Source organism: Sapajus apella, unplaced genomic scaffold (genome assembly GCF_009761245.1).
Source record: "Sapajus apella isolate SASKATOON/1434 unplaced genomic scaffold, GSC_monkey_1.0 scaffold9, whole genome shotgun sequence".
NCBI lineage: Eukaryota > Metazoa > Chordata > Mammalia > Primates > Cebidae > Sapajus > Sapajus apella.
Window position 1 is genome coordinate 23,504,606 of NW_022436949.1, and position 23,853 is coordinate 23,528,458.

Consider the following 23,853-nt stretch of genomic DNA (forward strand, 5'->3'; position numbering starts at 1 on the left):
AAATGAAACTTCTTTTGCTCAAGTAAACAGATTTTAAAATCAAGATTTATAATCAACAAGAAAATAAAAGTTCAAAAACTAAAACCCTACTGGGTAAGTCTTTGGTTAGATTATATATAAGCATTAACAACTCTAAGTTTAGGACTCAAAACAGTAAGTTCGATAAACTGCCAGTTAAGAGTAGGTCTTTATAAAATGCTTGGCATGTTTGCATTTACTATATGATATTTTTTAAATGTGCATGTACTCAAACAGATGATACAAACTTCCAACTTTCAAATCATAAATGAGTATGTATGCTTCTCCCTTCCCACCCTTCCTACCCTTTCCTCCCTCCCCACCCCACCCCACCCGCCAAGTTTTACAGCTAAAGGAAGGTCCTACTGGCATTCACTGCAAGAATACAGGCTTTCCTAATACCCACGACCGATGTGCACTTACTGCCCAGCTCCCTACACTGGGCACTTGTCAGGTGACCTCCTACAGCGCTTGGAGACCTGAGCAGCCTTGCACCCTTAATCGGCGGCATCCTTTCTCCCTCTTGCCATTAGCTGCTGCCATGTCAGCCAGTGGAATCAAAGATTTCTAGCGAGCAGCAGCTTGAAAAGGGCGCCTCTGCAGGCAGGAGGATCACTTTCTGTAAGTTTAAGCCACAGGCGGAGACCTTTTATTCTGTACGAGAAAGGATCCTTTACTGTGCCGGTGCTAAATTCTACTTTACGTGTAACTTTTCAAAACTTCATTCATTTACAGTTGCTGAACTGCCTCCATGGGGTCCTAATTTCAGGTTCAGAATCTTCCATCCAGCCTTCTAAAACTCTACCTTCAAAAGAGGCCAAAAAGACTGTGTAATGACCTTGTAAAACACTAACCTCAGTGTAACCAATCCTGATCTCTTAAACCCCCATTGAGTCATAAGGGCTTGAGAAGATTTCAAGGAATCTTCCACACACTGGACACGGTCCAATCAGGTTCTGAACAATTCAATCATTCCCAGGTACTTGGTGACTCTGTGGCCACACTGCCCCACCAGATCCAGACTGAGGTACCATCTGGGGGAGGGGTGGTGTGAGGCAGGGAGTAGAAGGAAGCAAGGAGTGGGAGGTGGGGGTGGGGTGGGGGTTTCTCTGGTTTCTCTCGGTTCAGGACGTCCAAAGCAAACGAAGAAGCCGAGAGGATTTGCGGCTGCAGGTTCTGAAGTGGAGGGAGGGTGGGCGGTCAGATATCGCCCAGCTACTACTGGAGGAAGAGATTGGAAGGGGGGGAACCAGGGGACAGAAGTGGGGGCAAGAGGATCTGTGATCATCTCTCGGGCAAGAAGGGGAGTGGGCGCTGGAGTCGCGAGGGGGTCTGGGGCGCTCACTCCCTACAGAAGACGTACTCGGTGTAGCTGGTCCAGATCTTGTCCTCGCTCTGGTCGGTGCTGCTGGCAAAGGCGCAGGTGCCCGTGGAGCTGCACGCCACCATGTGGAAACCCGACTCGGACAGCTTGTCAAAGGCCTGCTCCAGGAAGTTGAACTTGAGGTAATAGCGCGAGGTGTAGCGCTCCGGGGGACGGTCAGGGTCCCGGCTTTCATTCAGGGTGTCCCCAAACACCTCCTTGGCCAGCGACGTCTTGCCGCACACGGTGATGCGCGCCACTCGCCGGAACTTGGCGTCCGCCTGCGCGTCCCGCCCGATGGTGTAGGAGCCGCGGTAGCCGATGGTGATGTAGCCCGAGCGCCGGCTGCCGTCCAGCGACTGGGACGGCGTGAGCAGCGGGCCCGCCGCGCCCCCAGACGGACTGCGGCTAGCCAGCTCCAGCGTGGGCGACGGCGCCCCGGCAGAGGCGCCCTCCTGCTGCTCGGGCTCCGCGAATCCGAGCGGCAGCAGCTCGTCACCCAGCGAGCCCTCCTTGTACACCCCGCGCCGCGAGGGCGGAGGCGGCGGCCCGGGGCCGGGCTGCTGGGGCGCCCCGAGGCGGCGCACGAGCTCCGGCAGCTCGAAGTACTCGGCCTCGCGCTGCAGCCGGCTGCGCTCGGGGAAGTAGTCGGGCAGCACTAGCTGCAAGTCCCGCAGGTAATCCAGGATGTAGCGGAAGAGGAAGCCGTCTCGGTCCAGAAAGAAGCGGCCTTTGCTGTCCCGGGCCAGCTCCTGCGGCTGCTGCTGCGTGAACATGCGCCAGAGCAGCGAGTCGGGCACCGACACCACCGTGCAGCGCCGGGTCACGTACACCTGGCCCCCCACGTTCAGCTCCACGATGTCGGGGAAGAGCGGCGGCTCCGCAGAGGACGACGAGGAGCCGCTGCCGCCGCCGCTGCCGCCCCCGCCGCCGCCCCCGTTGGGTAATCCACGTGTGCTGTCCGCCAGAGCCATGACAGAGGTGGCCCGGCCGGGACAGTGGCGGGGAGCCGCGCCGCACTCAGGAGCTGCAGCCACCTGGCCCGGAGCCCCGGAGCCCGGACGCTCGCTCAGCCCTGCGCCCCGCCGCCGCCTCCACCTCCGAGAGCCGCGCGGAGCAGAGCAGTGCTAGCTTGCTGCTGTGCGCCCCGTGAGCTCCGAAGTGCTCCGCCCGCCTTGCCCGCGCGCTCCAGGCGAGTGCCGGGTCACGGCCCGCGCGCTGCTTAAGTAGAGCCGCCTGCTCGGGCGCCGTGGCGCGCAGGAGGCGTGGGCGGCGGCGAAGCGGCGGAGCCTAGCTCGCCGGGCGTGTGGGGGTGGGGAGGAGCGGGGACTCGATTTGCATTTTAAACGCGGACACCGCGCGAGGTTGCTGGCTCCACCCCGGCTTGCGAGCGCTGGGGGTGCCTGGACTCCCGCCCTCTCCCGACCTACCAGTCCCGCCCCGTGATCCCGCCCAACTTTCTACCTCTTTCAGCAGGACCCGCCCGGGATTAGGCTGCTTCGGAAGACAGCTCCTTAGAGGGACAGTCACTGCGCCCCTCCCCCTCTGTCCCCAGCCCGCACCCGGGGACTCTGGAAGGAGAGCATGAACTTTCAGGCGCCTCCCGCCCGGGGAGTGGAAATGCGTGGCCGCCTCCGGCCCGCCCGCCTGCGGAACTGGCCGCTTCCAGCAGTGCAGCTGCGGCCTGCCGTCGAGTCACTGAAAGTAGAGAGACGCGAAAAACCTGGAGAGACAAAAGGGCCGCCCCAGTCCAAGCGCGCAGCCAGATTTTGTTCAAGTTGCCTTGCAGCCAGCCTGGGAAAAAAAGGAAAAGAAAAAACCTAGAAACAAAAAGCACACCTCAGTGTCTCGCAGTAGGATGCTTTATGATCGTTTATTTTCTAGGTGCAGAGACAAAATGAGATAAAGATCAGCTCTTAATTGCAATGCCCTCTTCTTGCAAGGTGTTCGAGGCCAGACTGAAGTGGAGGGGTAAGACTCCGGAACCCTCGATCCCCGGGTTCCACTCAGTCTTCGTTGAATCGCACCAGAAAACTGAGAACAGTTGCAGAGCTAATGTAATTTTTAAAACCACCTTTGGTCCTTGTGTGTTTATCCTCCCAGAAGTTCAGGCACCCCTTCTCTCCCGCACGCCTTGGTCACTCTTTGGCTCTCTCCAGGTTCCCGTCAATCTCAGAGAGGGATATTTATATATCTGAAGGCCCTTGTCTGGATCCCATCTCTCAACTCCTGCTGCCTGCACATTTGCATTTACCCCCTCGGACTGCAGCCCACAGAACGCCTCCTCCCCTTGGAAGCTTTTCCTGGCTTCCCAGGTGGGTGGGGCCCCTGGATGTCTCCCTACACACGGTCTGCACTGCGCCCAGCACGTTCTGAAATGTCATATTTATGAGTGATTGTCTGATCACTGATTTGGGTATAAAATCAGCTCCTGGATGCTGCAAAAAGAGTGCAGAGGAGGGTATCAAGACATGCCTGGGTCAATGAATGTTCGTTGGGCACCTGCTATTGTTTGCAGGGCACCAGGGAATGAGGAATGCAAAGGCGAATAATCTCAAAGGCGCTTTCAGTGCTGCCCAATAAGTAAAGGGCCAGAGGTCTGCGCAGTTATCACATCAATTTGAAGTACAGACCGTGCGCATCAGGATAAATCAGGCAAGATCTTTGTTCTTGATAATGTTTATCCTTCTATGTAACTACCCAATGAGCTTCACAGTTTCCTCACAAATAAATGCCATTTTCATTTTGAAATATTTATGTCTGCCAAACAATTATCACACTCATGTCAGTGTGCTGAAATGAGATCAACCCCCAAACCAGTTCTCTTAATTGCAAGTACAGATTTTGATACTGAATGTATTTCACCACTCTTTTTTTTGTTCTGTTCTTTGGGATAAATAATAGATGACACGAAACTCCCAAGACCCAGTGCAGGATTTCTAGGTGGTTATGCTACTAGGTGTTATATTAGTGTCACAGACCTGACAAAACCAGTCTCTTTTCTACAAATCCAAGAAAAGCCTTCTTTGTATCAGTTCTGCACATATTTTTATATAATTACATTGCTCATTGCATCAGCAAATCCTGACGGCTCAATGTTAACAATCTTTCCAGACTATTAATGTATTTCACCATCTCCCTGTCACCACCCTGGACCAAGCCACCATCAACTCTTGCCTGGATTATTGATTGGTCTCCTAACTGCTTCTACTTCTGCTCCTACAGTCTTTTGTCACCAGAACAAAAACAGGGACCCTGTTGATAATCCAAGGCAGGTGTGTCTGCACAGAGCCAGCCAGTGGGCTCCTATCTCAGGAAGTGCAAAATCCAAAGTTCCCTCAGTGGCTTACAAGACTCCACATGTTTGGAGATGTACCACCAGTACCTCTCTGACCCCTCTCCTGCCCTGCCCCCAGGAGCTGGCTGGCTTTGGCCACATAGCCCTTTTCTTGTTTTCTCAGGGCCTTTGTACTTCCTTTATCATTTCTCCTCCCTCCCGTCTTCCTCACCTTGTTCGGGTCCCTCCCTTCTCGGCTTCTTCAGGTCTGCAGAGCAAGAACTTTTCTTTATTCCACTTCTTTTTTTTTTTTTTTTTTGTGGGGGCGACGGAGTTTCGCTCTTGTTACCCAGGCTGGAGTGCAATGGCGCAATCTCAGCTCACCGCAACCTCCGCCTCCTGGGTTCAGGCAATTCTCCTGCCTCAGCCTCCTGAGTAGCTGGGATTACAGGCACGCGCCACCATGCCCAGCTAATTTTTTGTATTTTTAGTAGAGACAGGGTTTCACCGTGTTGACCAGGATGGTCTCGATCTCTTGACCTCGTGATCCACCCGCCTCGGCCTCCCAAAGTGCTGGATTACAGGCTTGAGCCACCGCGCCCGGCCTATTCCACTTCTTAATACAGCACAGCCTCACTGCAGCTTCCCCTTCCCTGCCTTATTTGTTGACTGTTTTCCTACATTAGAATATAAACTCCAAGAGTTCAGCGGTTTTTGTCTGCTTGATTCATTGCTACACCCCCATTGCCTAGAACAGAGTTGGCATATTACAGGCATTTGATAAATATCTGTTGCTCACCCAAGCATTCAATGACTGTTTATTCAGGGCCTACTACTGTGTTCCAGGATGCATGTTAAAAAATAATCACTGCCCTCTAGGAGCTTACAGTCCTGTGAGGGAGACAAATAAATACAGTATAAAGATAAGTAAGCCTATTTCAGGTGGTGATAAATGCCACAAAGAGAATAAAACATGCGAGAGAGGCTCTGAGTGTGGGATACTACTTTATATAGAATGACTGCGGAAGGCATCTCTGTGAAAGTGACATTGACAGCCATGGGAAGTTTTGGAGGAAGAGCATTTCAGGCACAGGGCCAAACAAGTTAAAGGGACTGGGTTATGAGTGAGCTCACAGTAAAAGTTTATGTGTTGTGTCATCTACTTGTATCCTGTGAATCTTAAGTACTCTTGAGATGATCAGTACGAACTCAAATGTGAGTGATACTGTGTGCTTATGCACTGCTAGCAGCATACTATCATCATTCTCTACATCTTGACATAAGGTGATCATCCACCACCAGCTAGTCTACTGCAGAAAAGCCATTGGTGTTTCATTATAGAAGCCAGGTAGTGCATGAGAGACATAATAATGAATGAAACAGGTGACATGAAACAGAAGGAATGTTTTTCTAGTTAATTTTGTGTTTTCTGTTTCTTGCCTATTGGTTGGTATCACAGAATTAAGGAAATACCATTGGGAAACTCTGATGCTGTGACTTGAGGGACTTCTTATGAGAAAAGATTCATAACTCTTTAGCATCTCCAGTATGTTAAATATGCTTAATTGCAAGGGGTTAGGGGAGGATTTGGAAACCCACTAGCCCCATGTTTAGTCGCAACCCAGTTTCTAACAATGGATGCTTTGATGGTCATCACTCCTTTTCAATTAAGTCTTTGTACTTTCCTGAATAAGAGACAGTGTGCCTGTAAGTAACCTTTCCTTTGATCCTAAAGTGGAGGATACTGACATCTCTGGACCTATATTCTCATCTCATTCCCATCTTCTCCCCTACCTACTGCCCTCTTTTCGAACCAGCTTCCCCTCCCACTCCCCACAGTAATTCCTCTTATCCGAAGTTTCCATTACCATGGTTTCAGTTGCCCGTGGTCAGCTGTGGTTTGAAAATATTATATGGAAAGTTCCAGAAATAACTAATTCATAAATTCAAAATTGCACACCATTCAGAGTAGTGTGATGAAATCCCCCACTGTCCTGTTTTGTCTGGCCCTGGACATGAATCCTCCCTTTGTCCAGGGTACTCACACTTCTACACTCGCCAGCCATGAGTCACTTAGTAGCCATCTCAGCTATCAGAGCAACTGTCTTAGTATCACCCTGACACAGTGCTGTGTTCAAGAAACACTCAGTTTATTAAGAAATGGCCACAAAATACAAGAGTAGGGACGCTGGCAATTCAGATATGCCAAAGAGATGCCGTAAAATGTTTCCTTTAAGTGAAAAGGTGGAAGTTCTCAATAAGAAAAAAAAATCACATGCCAAGGTTGCTAAGATTTATGATAAGAATGTAGACACTGTGAAATTATGAAGGAAAAAGAAATTTGTGTGAGTTTTGCTGTCATACCTCAAAACACAAAAACGTATGGCCCGGAGCGCCTACGTGTGTAGTTAAAATGGAAAAGGCATTAAACTTGTGGGTGGAAAGACATGAACAGAAACATGTTCCAATGGACAGCAATCAGGTTCAGTACTACCTATGGTTTCAGCAACCCACTGGGGGTCTTAGAATGTATACCCTTTGTATGAAAGGAGACTACTGTATTCTGCACAGCAAAGACTTAAGGAAAGGAATGAGGAACATGAAGAGAAATACAAAGTTAAAACAGGAGGAAGAACTGTGGCGAAATGAAGTGACTCTGAAGATTGAACGGATTTAATATATGTGAAAATGATCTGTACATTGTAAAACACCATTCAAGTGTCAGAATCATTATTTTCCACCACTTATCATGGTGCTTGATAACTCTTCCCAATAAATACTGAATGAATAAATAGCAGAAACATCAAAATGAACACTGTGAGGAGAGGCAGAATCAGAAATTTGCCTGAATAAATGTTTATTCCATTTATCATCCTCCTAATATGTGTGAATCTTTTCTCTATGTAGACTTTAAAAATCATTGACTTTTTGCATTCAGAATGAAAAAATAACTGAATACAGAGATTAATTGAATAACATTAAGCTTAAGTAAATCAGGAGGCAAAATGATCTTAATAAAGATTTGGTAAAAGATGTGCCAATATCTAACCTGAAGAAAACAAAACAAAATGGTATATGAGGGACACTGCCAAAATACTAGGTCTAAATCCCAGTTAACTCGGGCAAGAGAGGAGGCTGAGGCAGGAGAACTGCTTGAACTTGGGAGGAAGAGGTTGTAGTGAGCCAAGGTCCCACCACTGCACTCTAGTCTGGGCAACAGAGCAAGACTCTGTCTCAGAAGAAAAAAAAATACTAGATCTAGAAGGTAAAAAATATCCCAACATTGTAGGATTATCTCTAGAGTATGATTTCCATGCTTTATAGAAACAAAGAAAGAAACAATAGTTGACAATGTTGAAATTTGTATTTCTATATCCTTAAAATGGTGTTTGGAGCTTATCAAGGAAACAAATAATAATATAACAAGCATGCATAGAGTATTTACCAGCCCTGTTTATAGAACTATACATGTATGAGCTCATTTAATCCTAACAATAACTTTATGAGGTTGGTGCTATTACTCAGGTTGTAGATGAGAAACTAAGGCACAGTGAAGTTAACTGATTTTCCCAGGATCATACAGCAAATAGGTGCTGGAGCTGGGATTTGAACCAGGCAGTCTAGCCTTGGAATCTGTGCTTTTAAACACTGCATTTTAAATCCCCTTTCCTCTAGGAGTTCCTTATATGTATTAAGACATAGGTAATATTATCTTCCCCCTTTACAGATGAGAAACTCAAGGCAAAGAGAAGTAAAGTAACTTGACCAAGATAACACAGCTATTTATCTCTGCTGGGGGCAGAAATGCTACTCTAAGTCTATGTGCTTATATTCTGCAGTACTGGTAACCAGAAATTCAAAGTAGCCACTTTGTAAGAACTAGGGTTAAGAAAGAGTCAAGTCCTTCCCTCTCATTTCTTCTTTCTGCCTTCTTTTTTTCTTTCCAACCTATTTTAGGTTCACAGGTACATGTGCAGGTTTGTTACACAGGTAAATTGCATGCTGCAGGGGTTTGTTATACAGATTATTTCATCACCCAGGTAATAAGCATAATATCCGACAGGTAGTTTTTGGATCCTCACCTTCCTCCCAACCTCCACCCTCAAGTAGGTTCTGATGTTTATTCACTTCCTTGTGTCCATGTGTACTCCTACCTCAGGTAAGAATCTCTGTTGGAGGCCATGGATAGAACTGACACACTATTGTCCTAATCTTTCCCTAATTCAGTCCTGTACACAAAATAAACAAGATTCTATTTCTGCCTGTCTAAAATATCATTATGGTTTGCAAAGCACCAAGTTCCTAGCATGTTCATTTGGTTTTATTCTGATCTCATTAACTCTTGACAAGGATAAAGTAAGTCCATGAGATTTAGGTTCCAGTTTTCCCAAAGCAAGCAGTATTCACTAGTCTTCTGGGGCTCATAAAATTGAACAAGTGCATTCTACTTGTGGCTTCGCCTATCAATCTGAACACAAAAATAGCTGGCCCTCATCACTCGAGTGATTCTGGAATTTCTGACCAAGGCTAATTATTAACAGCATTGATGTTTTATAAGAATTTGAGAGTCTTGGTTTCAAATCATGATATTAAATTTAGAGATGAACTATACATAATTTGTCACATTCTAGTGTTTTGCTATTTTGAGTGTTTAGTATTGTCAGGTTCACTTAATTAATTATTACTATTTTGTGAGGTGTTACCCCACCTGTGTTACAAATGAAGAAAGAAACTCAAAAAGGTGAGGTGACTTACAGCTCCTCTCAGGTAGCTGGGATGCAGTGCTGGGATGCACGTGCATGCTTCCTGACTTCACATTCCATGCTCTTTAAACTCTTCAGCAGCCATGTCAACTCCATTTAACCCCCAAATGAAGGCTGTCATTCAAAATAGTCACCTTGAGAGGGATGCTGGAATCACTCACCATTTTTGGTACATTTGTTTGGAAATTTTCTTCAAAGCCAATTTACACAAGAATATCATTCTATTATTTTATACTTATGTCAAAGTTGTAGTTGATATCTTTTTCTAGGCCTCTAAAACAGGGAACCTCACTGCAAGACAGACCCACATGCTTGAAAATAAATTAGGACAAAGCCAGTTTTCATGAGTGAAACTAAGGTGATGATCATCAGGTATTCACCTTTTGACACTGGGTTTTAAAGATCGCATCCCTGGAGTTTTCTAATATGATGAATAGCATTGAGTTTAGGTTACTTAGAAAGAGGGGCTGATTCAACTGCAGAGATTTTAATATGTGGTTCCAGAAAGTCTGCATATTTTATTGTGAGGTTTGGGTAAGAAGCCAAGCCACTGGCTAGACTGTAATGGTTGACTTCTTATGTAATTGTAAGATCATTTATTTGATATAATTAAGGGGGGGAACATTTCCCCAATTTGCCTTCCAGTTACTAAAGAAATATGCATAATATTTCACAGTAAGAAAATTGCCTCAAAACATGCTAAACTTTAATTTTACATTACTTCATATAATTTACTTTTTAAAAATACATTTCTTTTCTTGCAGTAAAATATAGACGGGAAAATCCTGTACTTCTGAGTTTGATGAACCTATATCCTTCTCCTGGTTTTATTTAAAATCAAAGTTATTGCCATAGTTATTTAAATATTCCAAACTTCAGAATGGAGCAGATGCTGGAGCAAAATGAAGCAAAAACACCTCCCTCATTGGACTCTTGTGAGATTAAATGAGATGATACAAAGCATTTCATTCACAATGTCTGGAACATAATGGATACACCATGGATGCAGGTTTCTGCTCCCATCCTCCGTTCCCCCGTTGCCATTGCACTTCTACAATTCAGAGTTCCTTGTTGAGTTTTCTTACCTCATTCTTCAATTCATTTTATTACTCTCTCTTAGATGATGTCTCTTTAATAGTAACTAAAATGGACAGGGTAAATGGCACTTCCTCAGCAGTTCCCCATTTCTTCCCAGGAGTCAGTCTCACCTAACACAAATTTACTCTCTGGTTGCAAATTTTAGTCAAAATGTAGACAACTGGCAACTCTTAATTCCAGGGCTTATTTCTCAACCTAGACTTTGCAACTCCAGGGACACTGGCATGGTTTTATCTCTGTAACTAAAAGTTAAGCTATTGGCAACATCTAGGAGATAAAGGCTGGGTAGCGGTGAGCAGAAGTGTTCTAAAGGGGGCTTTAAAAACTTCAGGTATCCTTAAAATCCAAAAACAATGACTTCTTCTCTGTGCCAAACCCAGGGATTTAAGCCATAAAATGTTGAGGAACCGAATCTAAAGAGGGCAAGAGTACCATCCCAAACAACAGCTATGGTGTTTCCCCCAGCTTCAGGCTACAGTTGCTCCACCACAGGAAGAACACATGTGCACACTGCAAAGGAAACAGAAGTTTTGCATGGTTGCAACAGATCTTACTGGAATACGTATCAACACTGCAAGAGAAGTTTAGCTCCCCTTTAAATTGCATTCAACATCCCTTCAAATATTTATAGAGCACCTGCTGTGTTCCTGGTCTTGCCAGAAATCATGGATAGTTCCACAGGTCCTTGGCCCATGAGAACCTGTATTATATCAAAGGGAGTGAGTAGCAAAATAGCAGAGACATGCCACAGGTGAAGATCATAGGGTGAGAAGTTACCTTCCTGCATGAGTCAGGGGTTTCTAGAGAAACAGAAAAGACACTATTCATAGCTGACCTCAAGTAAGTCAGGTCAAACAAAACACTTTTTTTCAGCATTGCTAATATCTCAGCATTGTGATAATAGTAGACATAAGCATATTATATTTTGGCAAGGTATCTGATAGCTCATTCATGATCTTTTTCGACAAGATAGAGAAATGTGGGCTGGACAATAATATCAATTAGATGGTTGATAAACACAGACATATTCAAAGATTATAGATGAATGAAACAATGCATAACTGAAGAGAAAGGGTTAGGAGCAAGATTCTCTTTTAGCTTTTTTCTATCAAATTTTTATTTTATCAATAAATTGAACATGTAGGAATTATGCCAATAAAATATATAGTTACACAGAGCTTAGGAAGCTAACCAGACAAATATGGAATTAACATTCCAAATTATCCACATAGGTTTCAGCAAGAAAGAGAAGCACACAAGAGAGGATGTAATAAGGGTAAATGTAAAGCCTTGCAGTTGCTTATGACACAGTTTAGCAGCAGTTTACATGAAAAGTGACCTGCGAGTCTGTACCTACTGCAAGTTCAAGAAGCCAATACAGTGGCATGACTGTAACATGCACAGGCACAAACACCAAATACAATCGCTTTTCAACACTGGAAAGAACCTTAGAAATTATTTAAGTCAAACCTTTCCTCTTACAGATCAAAGCTAAGGATGTGATGGTAGAAAAACAATAACTGAGAGTAAAACTACACCTGGCATTTACATATGTTTCAGTCTAGGCATCACGATCTTAAGAGTTATCTTAATGGGCAACAGTGTATTTGATGGAGTATAAGCAAGCTTGTGAAGGATCCAAAAACAATGTCATAACAAGATTTTCTTAATTTTAGACAGTATTACTGGAGGCAGCGTGGCAGGTTGTCTCAGTCTGTTCACCTTGCTCTAACAAAACACCATAAACTGGGTGGATTATAAACAACAGGAAGGTGTGTCTCACAGTTCTCATGGCTGAGAAGTCCAAAATCAAATCATCAGGGGATTAGTGTCTAGTGAGGGTCTATTTCCTGGTTTGTAGATGGCTCCTTCTCTCCATGTCCCACATAGTGGAAGAGGCAAACAAGATCCCTCAGCCCTCTTTTACTAGGGCACTAATTCCATTCATGAGAACATGATCGTCTCCCAAGACCACCTCTTAATGCCATCATATTGGGGATTTGGTTTCAACATAGGAATTTGAAGGAAACACAAACATTTAGACCATAGCACAGCTGTGTTGCTTCTGACACCAATGGACAAAACTAGTAGAAGTTAAAGAAAAACTTTTTGAACAATTGAGCCACTCGTTTATAGGAAAGTTCACTTCAACAATGTATTAGTCTGTTTTCACACTGCTGATAAAGACATACATGAGACTGGCACTTTACAAAAGAAAGAGTTTCATTGGACTTACAGTTTCATATTGCTAAGGAGGCCTCACAATCATGGCAGAAGGCAAGGAAGAACAAGTCACATCTTACATGGATGGCACAAGGCAAAGAAAGAGCTTGTGCAGAGAAACTCCCATTTTTAAAACCATCAGATCTTGTGAGACCCATTCACTACCACAAGAACAGCATGGGAAAGACCTGCCCCCATGATTCAATTATCTCCCACTGGGTCTCTCCTACAATATGTGGGAATTATGGGAGCTATGAGATGAGATTTGCGTGGGGACACAGAGCCAAACCATATCATTCTTCCCCTGGCCCCTCCCAAAACTCATATCTTCACATTTCAAAACCAATCATGCCTTCCCAACAGTCCCCCAAAGTCTCAGTTCATTTCAGCATTAACTCAAATGTTCACAGTTCAAAGTCTCATCCAAGACAAGGCAAGTCCCTTCCACCATGAGCCTATAAAATCAAAAGCAAGTTAGTTACTTTTTAGATACAATGGGGTATAGCCAGTAAGTAAATATAGCCATTCCAAATGGGAGAAATTGGCCAAAACAAAAGGGCTACAGGGTCCATGCAAGTCTGAACTCTAGCAGGCCAGTCAAATTTTAAAGCTCCATAATGATCTCCTTTGAGTCCATGTCACACATCCAGGTCACACTGATGCAAGAGGTGGGTTCCCATAGTCTTGGGCAGCTCCACCCATGTGGCTTTGCAGGGCACAGCCTCCTTTCTGGCTGCTTTCACAGGCTGGCATTGAGTGTCTGTGGCTTTTCCAGACACACAGTGCAAGCTGTCAGTGTACCAACTATTCTGGGCTCTGGAGGACAGTGGCCCTCATCTCACAGCTCCACTAGGTAGTGCCCCAGTAGGGACTGTGTGGGAGCTCCAACCCCATATTTCCCTTCTGCACTGCCCTAGCAGAGATTTTACATGAGATCCCAACCCTAGAGCAAACTTCTGCCTGGGCATCCAGGTATTTCCATACACCTTCTGAAGTCTAGGTAGAGGTTCCCAAACCCCAATTTTTGACTTCTGTGCATTTGCAGGCTCAACGCCATGTGGAAGCTGCCAACGCTTGAGGCTTGCACCCTCTAAATCCACAGACCTAGCTCTATGTTGGCCCCTTTCACCCAGAGCTGGAGTGGCTGGGATGCAGGGCAGCAAGTCTCAAGGCTGCACATAGCACAGGAACCCTGGGCCTGCCCCACAAAACCACTTTTTCCCCCAGGCCTCCAGACCTGTGATGGGAAGGGCTGCTGTGAAGACTTCTGACATGCCCTGGAGACATTTTCCCCATTGTCTGGTAGATTGACATTAAGTTCCTCGTTACTTATGCAAATTTCTGCAGCTGGCTAGAATTTCTCCTGAGAAAATGAGATTGTCTTATATTGCACTGTTAGGCTGCAAATTTTCCAAGCGTTTGTGCTCTGCTCCCCTTATAAAACTGAATGCTTTTAACAGCACCAGGTCACCTCTTGAATGCTTTTCTGCTTATTAATTTCTTCTGCCAAGATAGCCCAAATCATCTTTCTCAAGTTCAAAGTTCCACAAATCTCTAGGGCAGGGGCAAAATGCTGCCAGTCTCTTTGCTAAAACATAACAAGAGCCACCTTTGCTGCAGTTTCCAAAAAGTTCCCCACTTCCATCTGAGACCATCTTAGCCTGGACATTATTGTTCATATCATTTCCAGCATTTTTGTCAAAGCCATTCAACAAGTTTCTCGGAAGTTCCAAACTTTCCCACATTTTCCTGTTGTCTTCTGAGCTCTCCAAACTTTCCAACTTCTGCCTGTTAACCAGTTCTAAAGTGACTTCCACACTTTCAAGTATCTTTTCAGTAACATCCTACTCCTGGTACCAATTTACCATATTAGTCCATTTTCATGCTGCTGATAAAGATATACATGAGACTGGGCAATTCACAAAAGATGGAGTTTTATTGGATTTACAGTTCTATGTGCCTGGTGAGGCCTCATAATCATGGCAGAAGGCAAGGAGGAGCAAGTCACATCTTATATAGATGGCAGCAGGCAAAGAAAGAACTTGTGCAGAGAAACTCCTGTTTTTAAAACCATCAGGTCTCATGAGACCCACTTACTATCACAAGAACAGAATGGGAAAGACCCACCCCTATAATTCAATCATCTCCCACTGGGTCCCTCCTATAACACATGGGAATTATGGGAGCCACAAAATGAGATTTGGGTGGGGACAGAGAGCCAAACCATATCAAACAAGAACTGAATTGACTTCGCTGCTGTAGATCTTACTTGCAGACAGGCAACACAGAAGGGACTCATGATTTCAGCTAAGAAACTGCATTAGACAATTTCTACTTCCTTTCTAATGTAAGAGAACAATTTTCCTCACCAACTGCTTATGCAAAAATAGGCATTTTTTTCCTAATCTTCTCTCACAATTTCAGGGATCAAACTTGATTTACCAGCTCTCATGTTAGAGAACTTATAATCGTAACCAACAATTAGTATGTCCTGTATCTTCCCTATGTCTCAGGACCTGTGCCAAACAGATCAATCACGTCTGAGATCCTTGAATATCCAGTGATTAGCAGATTTTTTAATGACATAATTTTTTCTTGCTGTTAAATATTTGACTAAATGTAAAGACAATATTCATTTATTTCAATAAATTCAACCATACAAGAATAACCAGTGTACATTTACTAATATATCTACTTTTATAAGTATGTTACAGTGCAAGTAAAGAATGTGGTAAATAATACAGCACCATTTCACATAATTTAAAGCATTTTATTGCATGGATTAATTTTTTAATTATATTGGTTTCTTGCCTATTCATTCTATCAAAACCTTGTATCATTTAGTTCTTATGATGGATAAAAACTGAAGCAGTCATTACACATTTGGCAAAACCTATAGAACTGTACAATGCAGAGTGAATCCTAATGCAAAATATGGACTCTAGTTAATAACAATAGATTCATATTGGTTAATCAATCACAACAAATGTACCATACCAATGCAACGTAGTAATAAAGGAAACTGCAGAGAAAACAAGAAAAGTATATAAAATTGCTATACTATTTGTTCAATTTTTTTGTAAACCTAAAACTGCCCTGTGAAACAAAGTCTATTAACTTAAAAAAATAAAGCAAACAGATTTTCACAATCCCTGTAATTATTTACCCTTGAGCCATTCCCCAAAGCAGTCTATTACCCTGCTTTCATAATTGTTTACAAATATCCTATCCATAGATATACAGAGATACTACAGATAGAAAGAAAAAGATTCTGTTCATCTCAGGAATTGTCCAATTGTGACATTGTCATAATCTAGAATTTTCACTTTACCGTACCAAATTTAATATAAGACAAGATGCCCTTAATATACCACAGCACACGGGATCACCGTTCTGTGGTTAAGGACTTTACATATATTTGAATTATCTAATTCCTTGTCCATCATCCTTCTGATCCTTCTAGCTCTTTAAACTAGAAGTTCTACTGTCCCATCCTCAACTGCTCTACATATATTCAGGGATGCCCTTTTGGTCAATGAAAGTAGTCATCTCCATTTGTTGAGCACCTCCCTCATGTAACACACTGTTAGGTGCTGGTATACAGCTATGTCTAAGGCAGAAAAGGTTCCTATCCTCAGCAAAGGATGTAGATATTAATCAAATTTTACAATTAGAAAAAGCAAGCCACAGTTTATCATATTCATAATCCACTTAACAAATATAGGTTGAATGAACCTGACTGATTAAGAAAATAACAGGGGCTCGGTTAAATTTTTCTTTTACACCACATAGGAAGAGTGCCAAGAAAAAAATAATACCATAGACAAAATAATGTAGGTATGTTCAATCTGCTTTAACTGAATATCTTTAAATTATTGGTATAATGAATTATTTGATGTTATAAGTTTCAAATAACGTGTAACGATCTTTAAGAATAATATTATTTTAACTGACCCAATTATTATCCCTGAATGCTTCATCAGAGCACTGAAGAAAGGCCAAATATATATTAACGTATGTTAGATCCTTAAAGGGTTCTGATCAAACCTCCAGATGTTCAATCAAGAGAAGAAAAGTGCATGAACTCTCTGATTGTCCTATCAGCAGGGTAAAGGAATAAAAATGCATCCCAAACAGGAAGACCAAAAGGCACATGTTTTTTCTCCAGCTATTTTTAGCTACTCAGGTGAAGCTAAAAGTTAGATTTACTCAGGTAGGGAGTTGAAGGGGTAGACAAGGGAATTATTAAAGTGATGGAATGAATACAAGCTGTACAAGGAGGAAAATGAGGGAATGAGTGAGTGGGGCTTTCTCAAAATAGCGCTTAAAGACATCGATTACTCTTCAATATTATTTTCTCCACAAAGGAGGGGTCCAGGAAGCCAACAGAGAATATAATGGGATTTCTAACCAAGAGGGGATAATGGGAGGATCGTTTCCCACCTCTAGCCTTAGCTGCCTCTGTCTCACTGCCGCTTTAACCTCCTTTACTAACAATGCACGTCTGCAGCTTACAGCCCACTGTGACAGCGGAGCCTTTTCAGCTTCTCCTGGATTGATCAATATTCCCTTCACTTAACTTCTCTTTTGACCTTCAAAGGTAAACTTTATTGGTGACTTATACTCTTGCTTGCGTTAAGGAGGTCAAATTGCTAGATTTAATCTTTATAACAGGTCTATCTATTTCTGTCTGGCTGAAGACTAATTTCCTACTTCCAAAGTTAAAAAGCAGGTTCTTGCTTCTATTATCAGAATGGGTCCTTAAGAGGGAAACTAGACTCAACAGATGTGAGTAAAACAAAACCTAAGTTTTATTTCCACAATTTCCCTGACCCAATTAGCATGAAAGGGAATAGATCTCACCAGTCACAACTGTGGCACGTGCTGATGGTCAAGATGAAAGCAGATAACACCTGGCAACCCACCTGTCCCGAAGTCCTGCCCAACACGGTCGCATCAAAAGGCCAAAACTTAGTCTTGTGGTCGCATGCTGTTGCAATGGCATAGCAAGGGCCGGAAGCTGGGAGCATTTTACCTGGAGGGCTAACAGGCAATGGAGAGCAAAGTCATCAGCAGGTCTGGCAACACATGTATTCAGACACTGAAACATTTTTGTCTATTTAGCCTCAAGGTGCATTAAAATTACCCAAAGATCCTTATATTCATATCTATCATCACACCTAAATGAAAGATGAACCCATCAGCTGACTATGTCAGTTTTCTGTGTATATATATGTTCAACGAGCTCTCTTTCTCACCAGCGCCCCCTTTACTCTAAACTTCAAGCTTCTACAAAATAGATACCATTTCATTTCCTTTCTGCATCTGAAATGCATGAGCTTACTCAAGAAAAGTTTGGTCAGTGAATAAATGGATGAATGTCAGTGAGTGAACAGTCAAACTGGATGGCTGAATCGAAGGGAAGAAGGGAATGCATATGTCCTAAGCATCTAATTTGGTCTGTTGGCTGCTTTTAATTTTTAAATCAGTTTATTTAACTTTTAGTTGTTTCTTGTCTCATATTTTTAAACATTGGGAAAAGAAAAGTTAAAAGTCTCAGTAATTTAGAATTGTCTTGTTAAAGTCAGATGCCTTAAGAAAATGAATACATCTCCTCTCCAAAGGGCCAGGTGGACGTAAATATGAAAGCGGTTTGTCTCTTTATCTTCAAAGATTTTTACTATGTGTTCACAAGCAGAGGATAGAGAAATGCTTCCAGGCAAGTTAAACAAACAGGGATCCTTATCTCTCAGCTGCCCACCCTCTATCTTAAACATTTATCATGGGACTATAAACAGATTCCATACATTGCCTCTTTCACAGATGTGCACTGTATTAATACCATTGAGTGACTGGTAACACATAACTAATAATTTAGAATTTATTATCTCACTTGTAATTTGAGAGGAAAATTCCAGAGGAAAATGACAGGCATAGCAATGATTTTTTAATGAGATTATGACCCTTCCTTAGATCAATAAGAAAGTAACAGCAACTGGGGATATTGATATAGTCTTTAGTTTTCTGACACATGGCATGGGGTGATACTATAGGAGGCAGATATATATTTCACTTTCTACAGTGTTAAGTGCTTTGCCAACCACTCTAAAAACACTGTATGATTATAGTAATGAGTAAATACAGGAAATAAAGTCATACCTTATGTTTAAACGGTAGCCAGGAGATAAGGAACTAGGTAGATTTTGCATCCCCTTTGCTTTTGAGACTACAGATTCAGTATGTGATGGAGGAAGAGTAGCACCTAGTGGTGAAATGCAGCAGCTACACCCACCAGGGAGCTGACGGGAAGTCTTCCAAGTATTTCATCCTCATTTTTTGAAACATCATTTTGGGCATTTTAAATGCTGCATCTTTGATTCCTGAGCTTTGTATTTCTGTGTGTCTATTAAAGATTTGGAGTCAGATTTATGTGCTTGAATATTTCCAAATAAAAATGTATACACGGTCAATATATCCAGGAATTTGGGAAAAGATCCTAAACTTTTCAAACATGTCACAGGTAGTACTTGAAGTATGCCTGGTAAAATGTATGGGTTAAAGCAGTATGTTTCTCAGATAGCCTGAGATGTCATTTAACAATTATGTATCTAAGTCTACTAATACATTTGAGCAAACATGTTGGTTTCATAAATACGAAGTCAGTACTTCACTTAGATTATTTCAAGAACTTGGAAGTACCTGTAAATAGCTATTCTGAAATTCCCTTTTCTTCAAATGATAGACCCCATAAGTATAACACAGTGTTTTATACACTTGGACATGCAGTAAATAATTAAGCACTAAGAACTTTTATAGTGGAAACTAGTTTCAATTATATAGTTTAGTTGATGTTGATAGTGATAAGAAAAAACAATTTTTAAAAAAAACTGTGAATAACCTTTGGTGCATATTTCAACTCCTGAATTCAATGTAAATTCAACTAAAATGTTATTCTCTTAGTGGGGGTGTAAATGAATGTGTCATCTGTCCTCGAGGCTTTGATGTAAAAAGACAGAATTGTGAAATTCAAATTGCACCAATAATCGTTTTGTTTTTATTTCCCAGGCTCCTCTATCTAGTAGCAGACATCCCTCACACACACAGCCAGGTCAGGCCCGGGCCAATCACTGTATCCCATGTTCTGGCTCTTGGGATGATTCCAAGGTTGCTCAATCAAAGTGCGTCTTCCAGAAATGCTGTCTTTACCAGAACTGGCAGGGAAGTCCCTTCTTTCCCCTTTGGTGAGCAGCAGTTAGCGGCAATGCTCATTCTCTGCTGCAATAAGTTTGTAGTAACAAGGTCCCTAATTTTTGGTTCCTGCTGCTCTTTCTGAATATTCTCACCATAAGCCTCCTTAAGAAAAAATCTACTTTGAGATATGTTTTTGCAGCCTAAAGAGGACTGACTCATGCTGCATTTTTAAAGTAAGGCAAAGCTCTGATCATGCTATAACCTGGTCAGAAAATCTTCATTGTTCTCCATTGCTTAAAAAATAATCCCCAAACTCTTTTTAGATGTGTTATTTGGCTCTAATCGCCCTTTGTAGCCTAATTCCACTCAACCAAGAGAAACTGAATTATTGTTTATTTCTTCAAAACACCCGTACTTTCCCTGACTCATTCTGTCCTATAAAAATTATTTTCTGTCACCAGCCATGCCAGTTTCCACCTTCTGAAACTATATCCACTTTTCAAGATCAACCACAAATGATTCATCTTCCATAAATCCTTCTTCATTATGCCATGAATCAGTTAAGATTGGGTTCAGCTGACTATAGATGAAAACAAAATCACAACGACTTAAAGAAGTGACAAATTTAATTCTTGCTTATATTAAAGAAGCTTGGGGGGAGGCATTCCTGGACTGTCATGGTGACAACATGGATACAGATGTATTAGTTGTCTATATTGCATAACAACTTAGCACAAATCTACCAGCTCAAAAAACAATTTATTATCTCACAGTTTCCATAGGTCAAGACGGCATATGGCTTAGTTAGGTGGTCTCACAAGGCTAATATCAAGGTGTTTGATGGACTGCATTCTCATCTGGAAACTAGGAAAGAATCCACTTCCAGGATTTCTCAGGTTGCTGGCAGAATTTATTTTCTTGCAGCTGTAAAATTGATAAGGCCTTGTTTCTTTAAAGGAAGCAACAGAGAAAAGGAGTCTCTGTTGCTAAGAGCCTCTGAATTCAGAGGTGTACTTCTCTTTTAAATGGCTCACCTGATTAGCTCAGGCTTACCCAGGATAATTTCTCTTTGGATGAACTCAAAGTCAACTGCTTAGGGACCTAATTACATCTGCAAAATCCTTTCACCTTTGCAAATAATGTAACATAATCATGGGAGTGATTTCTCATCTTTTTTACCATATTCTATCAACTAGAAGCAAGTCATAGTTTTCATCCCACTCAACAAAAGGGGCATTACACAAGATTGTGATTCAGTAGGGGGTCACCTTCATGTGCATCCACATGATCAGAGACCTGAGTCCTCTTTTCTTGCTTTACTCTATCACTAGCCTCCATCCTCAAGTTCCCCTCATGGTCCAGGAAGGTTTTTAGAGCCCGAACCATCACATTCACCTAACACGCTGCAGAAAGGAGGAAAAAAATAGGGCGAGAGATTATTCTTCCTAACTGGGTCAGCTGCCTATAAGTAAACTTTGCAGAAGTTTCACACAACATGTTCACTAAATCTTTTTAGCCTCAGGTGCAGACAATAACAAGACATGGTACCTGCAGAGAAGTTATTAAAAAGTAATAAAACTAACTAAAAGTCAGTCTGCTTTTTGTTGTCACTATCTGCCAGCAATTCTCAATAATTCAATCATAAAATACAGTCATGTGTCAGTTAATGATGGGGATACGTTCTCACCTTCTTTCAAATATTCAGGTTCTAACCTCCTTTCAAATAAGCAGAAGAGTGAGACACACAAAGAAAGCCATCCCAGAAATTCTTTTCTCAGAATTACACAAGTTGGAACTCCTTTCTGGATCCTCTTAACAGACAGTTGCCAGGATCGCAAAACACATACTGTCTCCCAAATCCAATAACAAAATATTTATGTAATGCACTACAACCTTCCCTATTCCACAAAGGTGTCATACCTTCATCAGATCTTTTTGTCTGAGCACTATGTGGCTCCATTCTACTTCTGGGTCTGCTAAGGTACACCCATTTCAAAGTCCACACCACCGAGAAACTTCCAGGTGAGGCCAGAGCGATGGATATCTTAGTATCTGTGTATAATTTTATATAATTCTGTTTTCCTCAAATTCCTCTCTCTAACTGGGAAGGAGTGAAGAGCAGAAACTACGTGTGCTCCCTGGACTGTCATTGGGCCCCCACCCATCACTTCTTCCCTGCAGAGGAGGAATCAAGAAAGATGCAGGGACACTGGCAGTGACAAGGATGGGATCAGTACATGTGAATGTGCTTATATGCAATACTTAGTAATTTCATTGTATGAGAAAACATGGATAGTGTTTCACAATTAAGTAGTGTCTGTATTTTAAATCTATATTCATCAAAATAGAATGCTAGTTATTAAATAACTTTTTAACAAATGTTATTTCTTAATAATATTAATGACTCATTACTAAATGACATTCAATTAGTCATTTAAGTAACACATAATATAATGAATATATCTTGAATACATTTTATCAATATATTAATTTAATTTTAAAATTAAGTATCAAATCTCCAATATGTTAAATATAAATCACTAAGTCAAATACAAACAGAGAAAGGGTAAGGAGGAGGAGAGTGCATTCTGGAGTTCACATTTAAAATACTGAGGACCATGCATGGTGGCTCCTGCCTGTAATCCAGCACTTTGGGAAGCTGAGGTGGGTGGATCACCCGAGATCAGAAGTTCAAGACCAGCCTGACCAACACAGTGAAACCCCGTCTCTACTGAAAATACAAAATTAGCTGGGCATGGTGGCACATGCCTGTAATCTCAGCTACTCGGGAGGCTGAGGCAGGGGAATCGCTTGAATCCGGGAGGCAGAGGTGGTGGTGACCCGAGATTTCACCGTTGCCTCCAGCCTGGGCAATAAGAGCAAAACTCTACCTCAAAAAAAAAAAAGAAAAGAAAAGAAATCAGTGAGGCTACAATATGGATAGTAACTCCAATCCTCACAGCCTTTCCCCACAGCGGGAGGACAAGTTGCCTGCAAAGTCTCCTGGGCTTCTCACCCACTGCTGTGCCATGATCCACCATGGCTTGCCTACTTCCACCGTTCACCAGCCCTTTCTACAGACCCAGCAAGAGAGGCCTGTACCTCTGTATATTTGCTGGGTGCTGGTTCTTTGCGTTGCTGACCCACATCCTAGTTCTCTGGGCCAGGAGATACAGCCCAGATTGACCCCACAGAGAACAGCTAAGCCATGTAAAAGCAGACAAAGACCCTGGTGGCTCTGCTTCAGGGTTTCCCAGTTCCTTCCAGAATCTCTCAAAGTAGGTCGCTGTGTCATTCAAAAAGGTCACTGGGGTGCTCACCAGATTCACGCTTCCAGAGGCCCCTAAAGACTAAGTCTGTAAGTGAGTCTGGGGCAGAGATGCTCCTAGGACTGCAGTTTCAGAAACTGACCTTTTAAAGAGCCAGAGTCTGAGAAAGCTGTAATACCATGGAGTAAAACCATGCTTTAATGGTGGGTTTAGGTCATTTGATATATAAAGCCAGTTTTTAAAAGATGTAACACAGAAATAAGTGGGAAAGGCAAGGAGGAAAGCTTCAGAGGCCATCCAGGGAGGCTGGGGTGTGGATGTTCATGGATAAAACAGCCAGCAAAGTGCAGCTTCAGAAGGAAATGCAAGAGGCACACACAGAATCAGAGGCTGCAGCCGCAAAGTGGAAGTTAGAATGACTTACTCAACAAGAACAAGAAACCCTGAGGAAGAAAAATCAGTTTGGGAAAATTGTGACAATGGCCCCATGAAACCAAATGAAAAAGGAGCTCAAATAATAAATTATAGCCAAAAAAATTTAAACACACAGAATTTTTTAATCTACTCTTCAACACCCACCCCCTGCCTCTCTCTCTCTCTCTCTCACACACACACACAAACACACACACACAGACACACACACACACACAC

General features: G+C 42.6%; 1 protein-coding gene and 1 long non-coding RNA gene across 3 annotated transcripts in view; both read right to left on the minus strand.

Annotated features, from left to right (window-relative positions):
- Positions 1-35: 35 nt before the first annotated feature.
- On the minus strand, positions 36-2,670 carry KCTD12 (potassium channel tetramerization domain containing 12). The gene has a single exon (XM_032277400.1). The coding sequence runs from the start codon at positions 2,353-2,355 to the stop codon at positions 1,360-1,362; it is 996 nt and encodes a 331-aa protein (XP_032133291.1). The 5' UTR covers positions 2,356-2,670; the 3' UTR covers positions 36-1,359.
- Positions 2,671-13,162: 10,492 nt separating this feature from the next.
- LOC116551305 overlaps positions 13,163-23,853 on the minus strand; it is an 81,101-nt gene continuing 70,410 nt past the window's right edge. Inside the window, exons 3-4 of one of the 2 annotated variants that reach the window (XR_004268838.1) lie at positions 17,668-17,785; positions 13,163-13,197 (exon numbers count right to left, since the gene is read on the minus strand). This is a non-coding gene — a long non-coding RNA (uncharacterized LOC116551305). Of the gene's footprint in view, positions 13,198-16,132; positions 17,786-23,853 lie in introns of those variants that run through there. The other variant, XR_004268837.1, reaches the window with a different exon arrangement.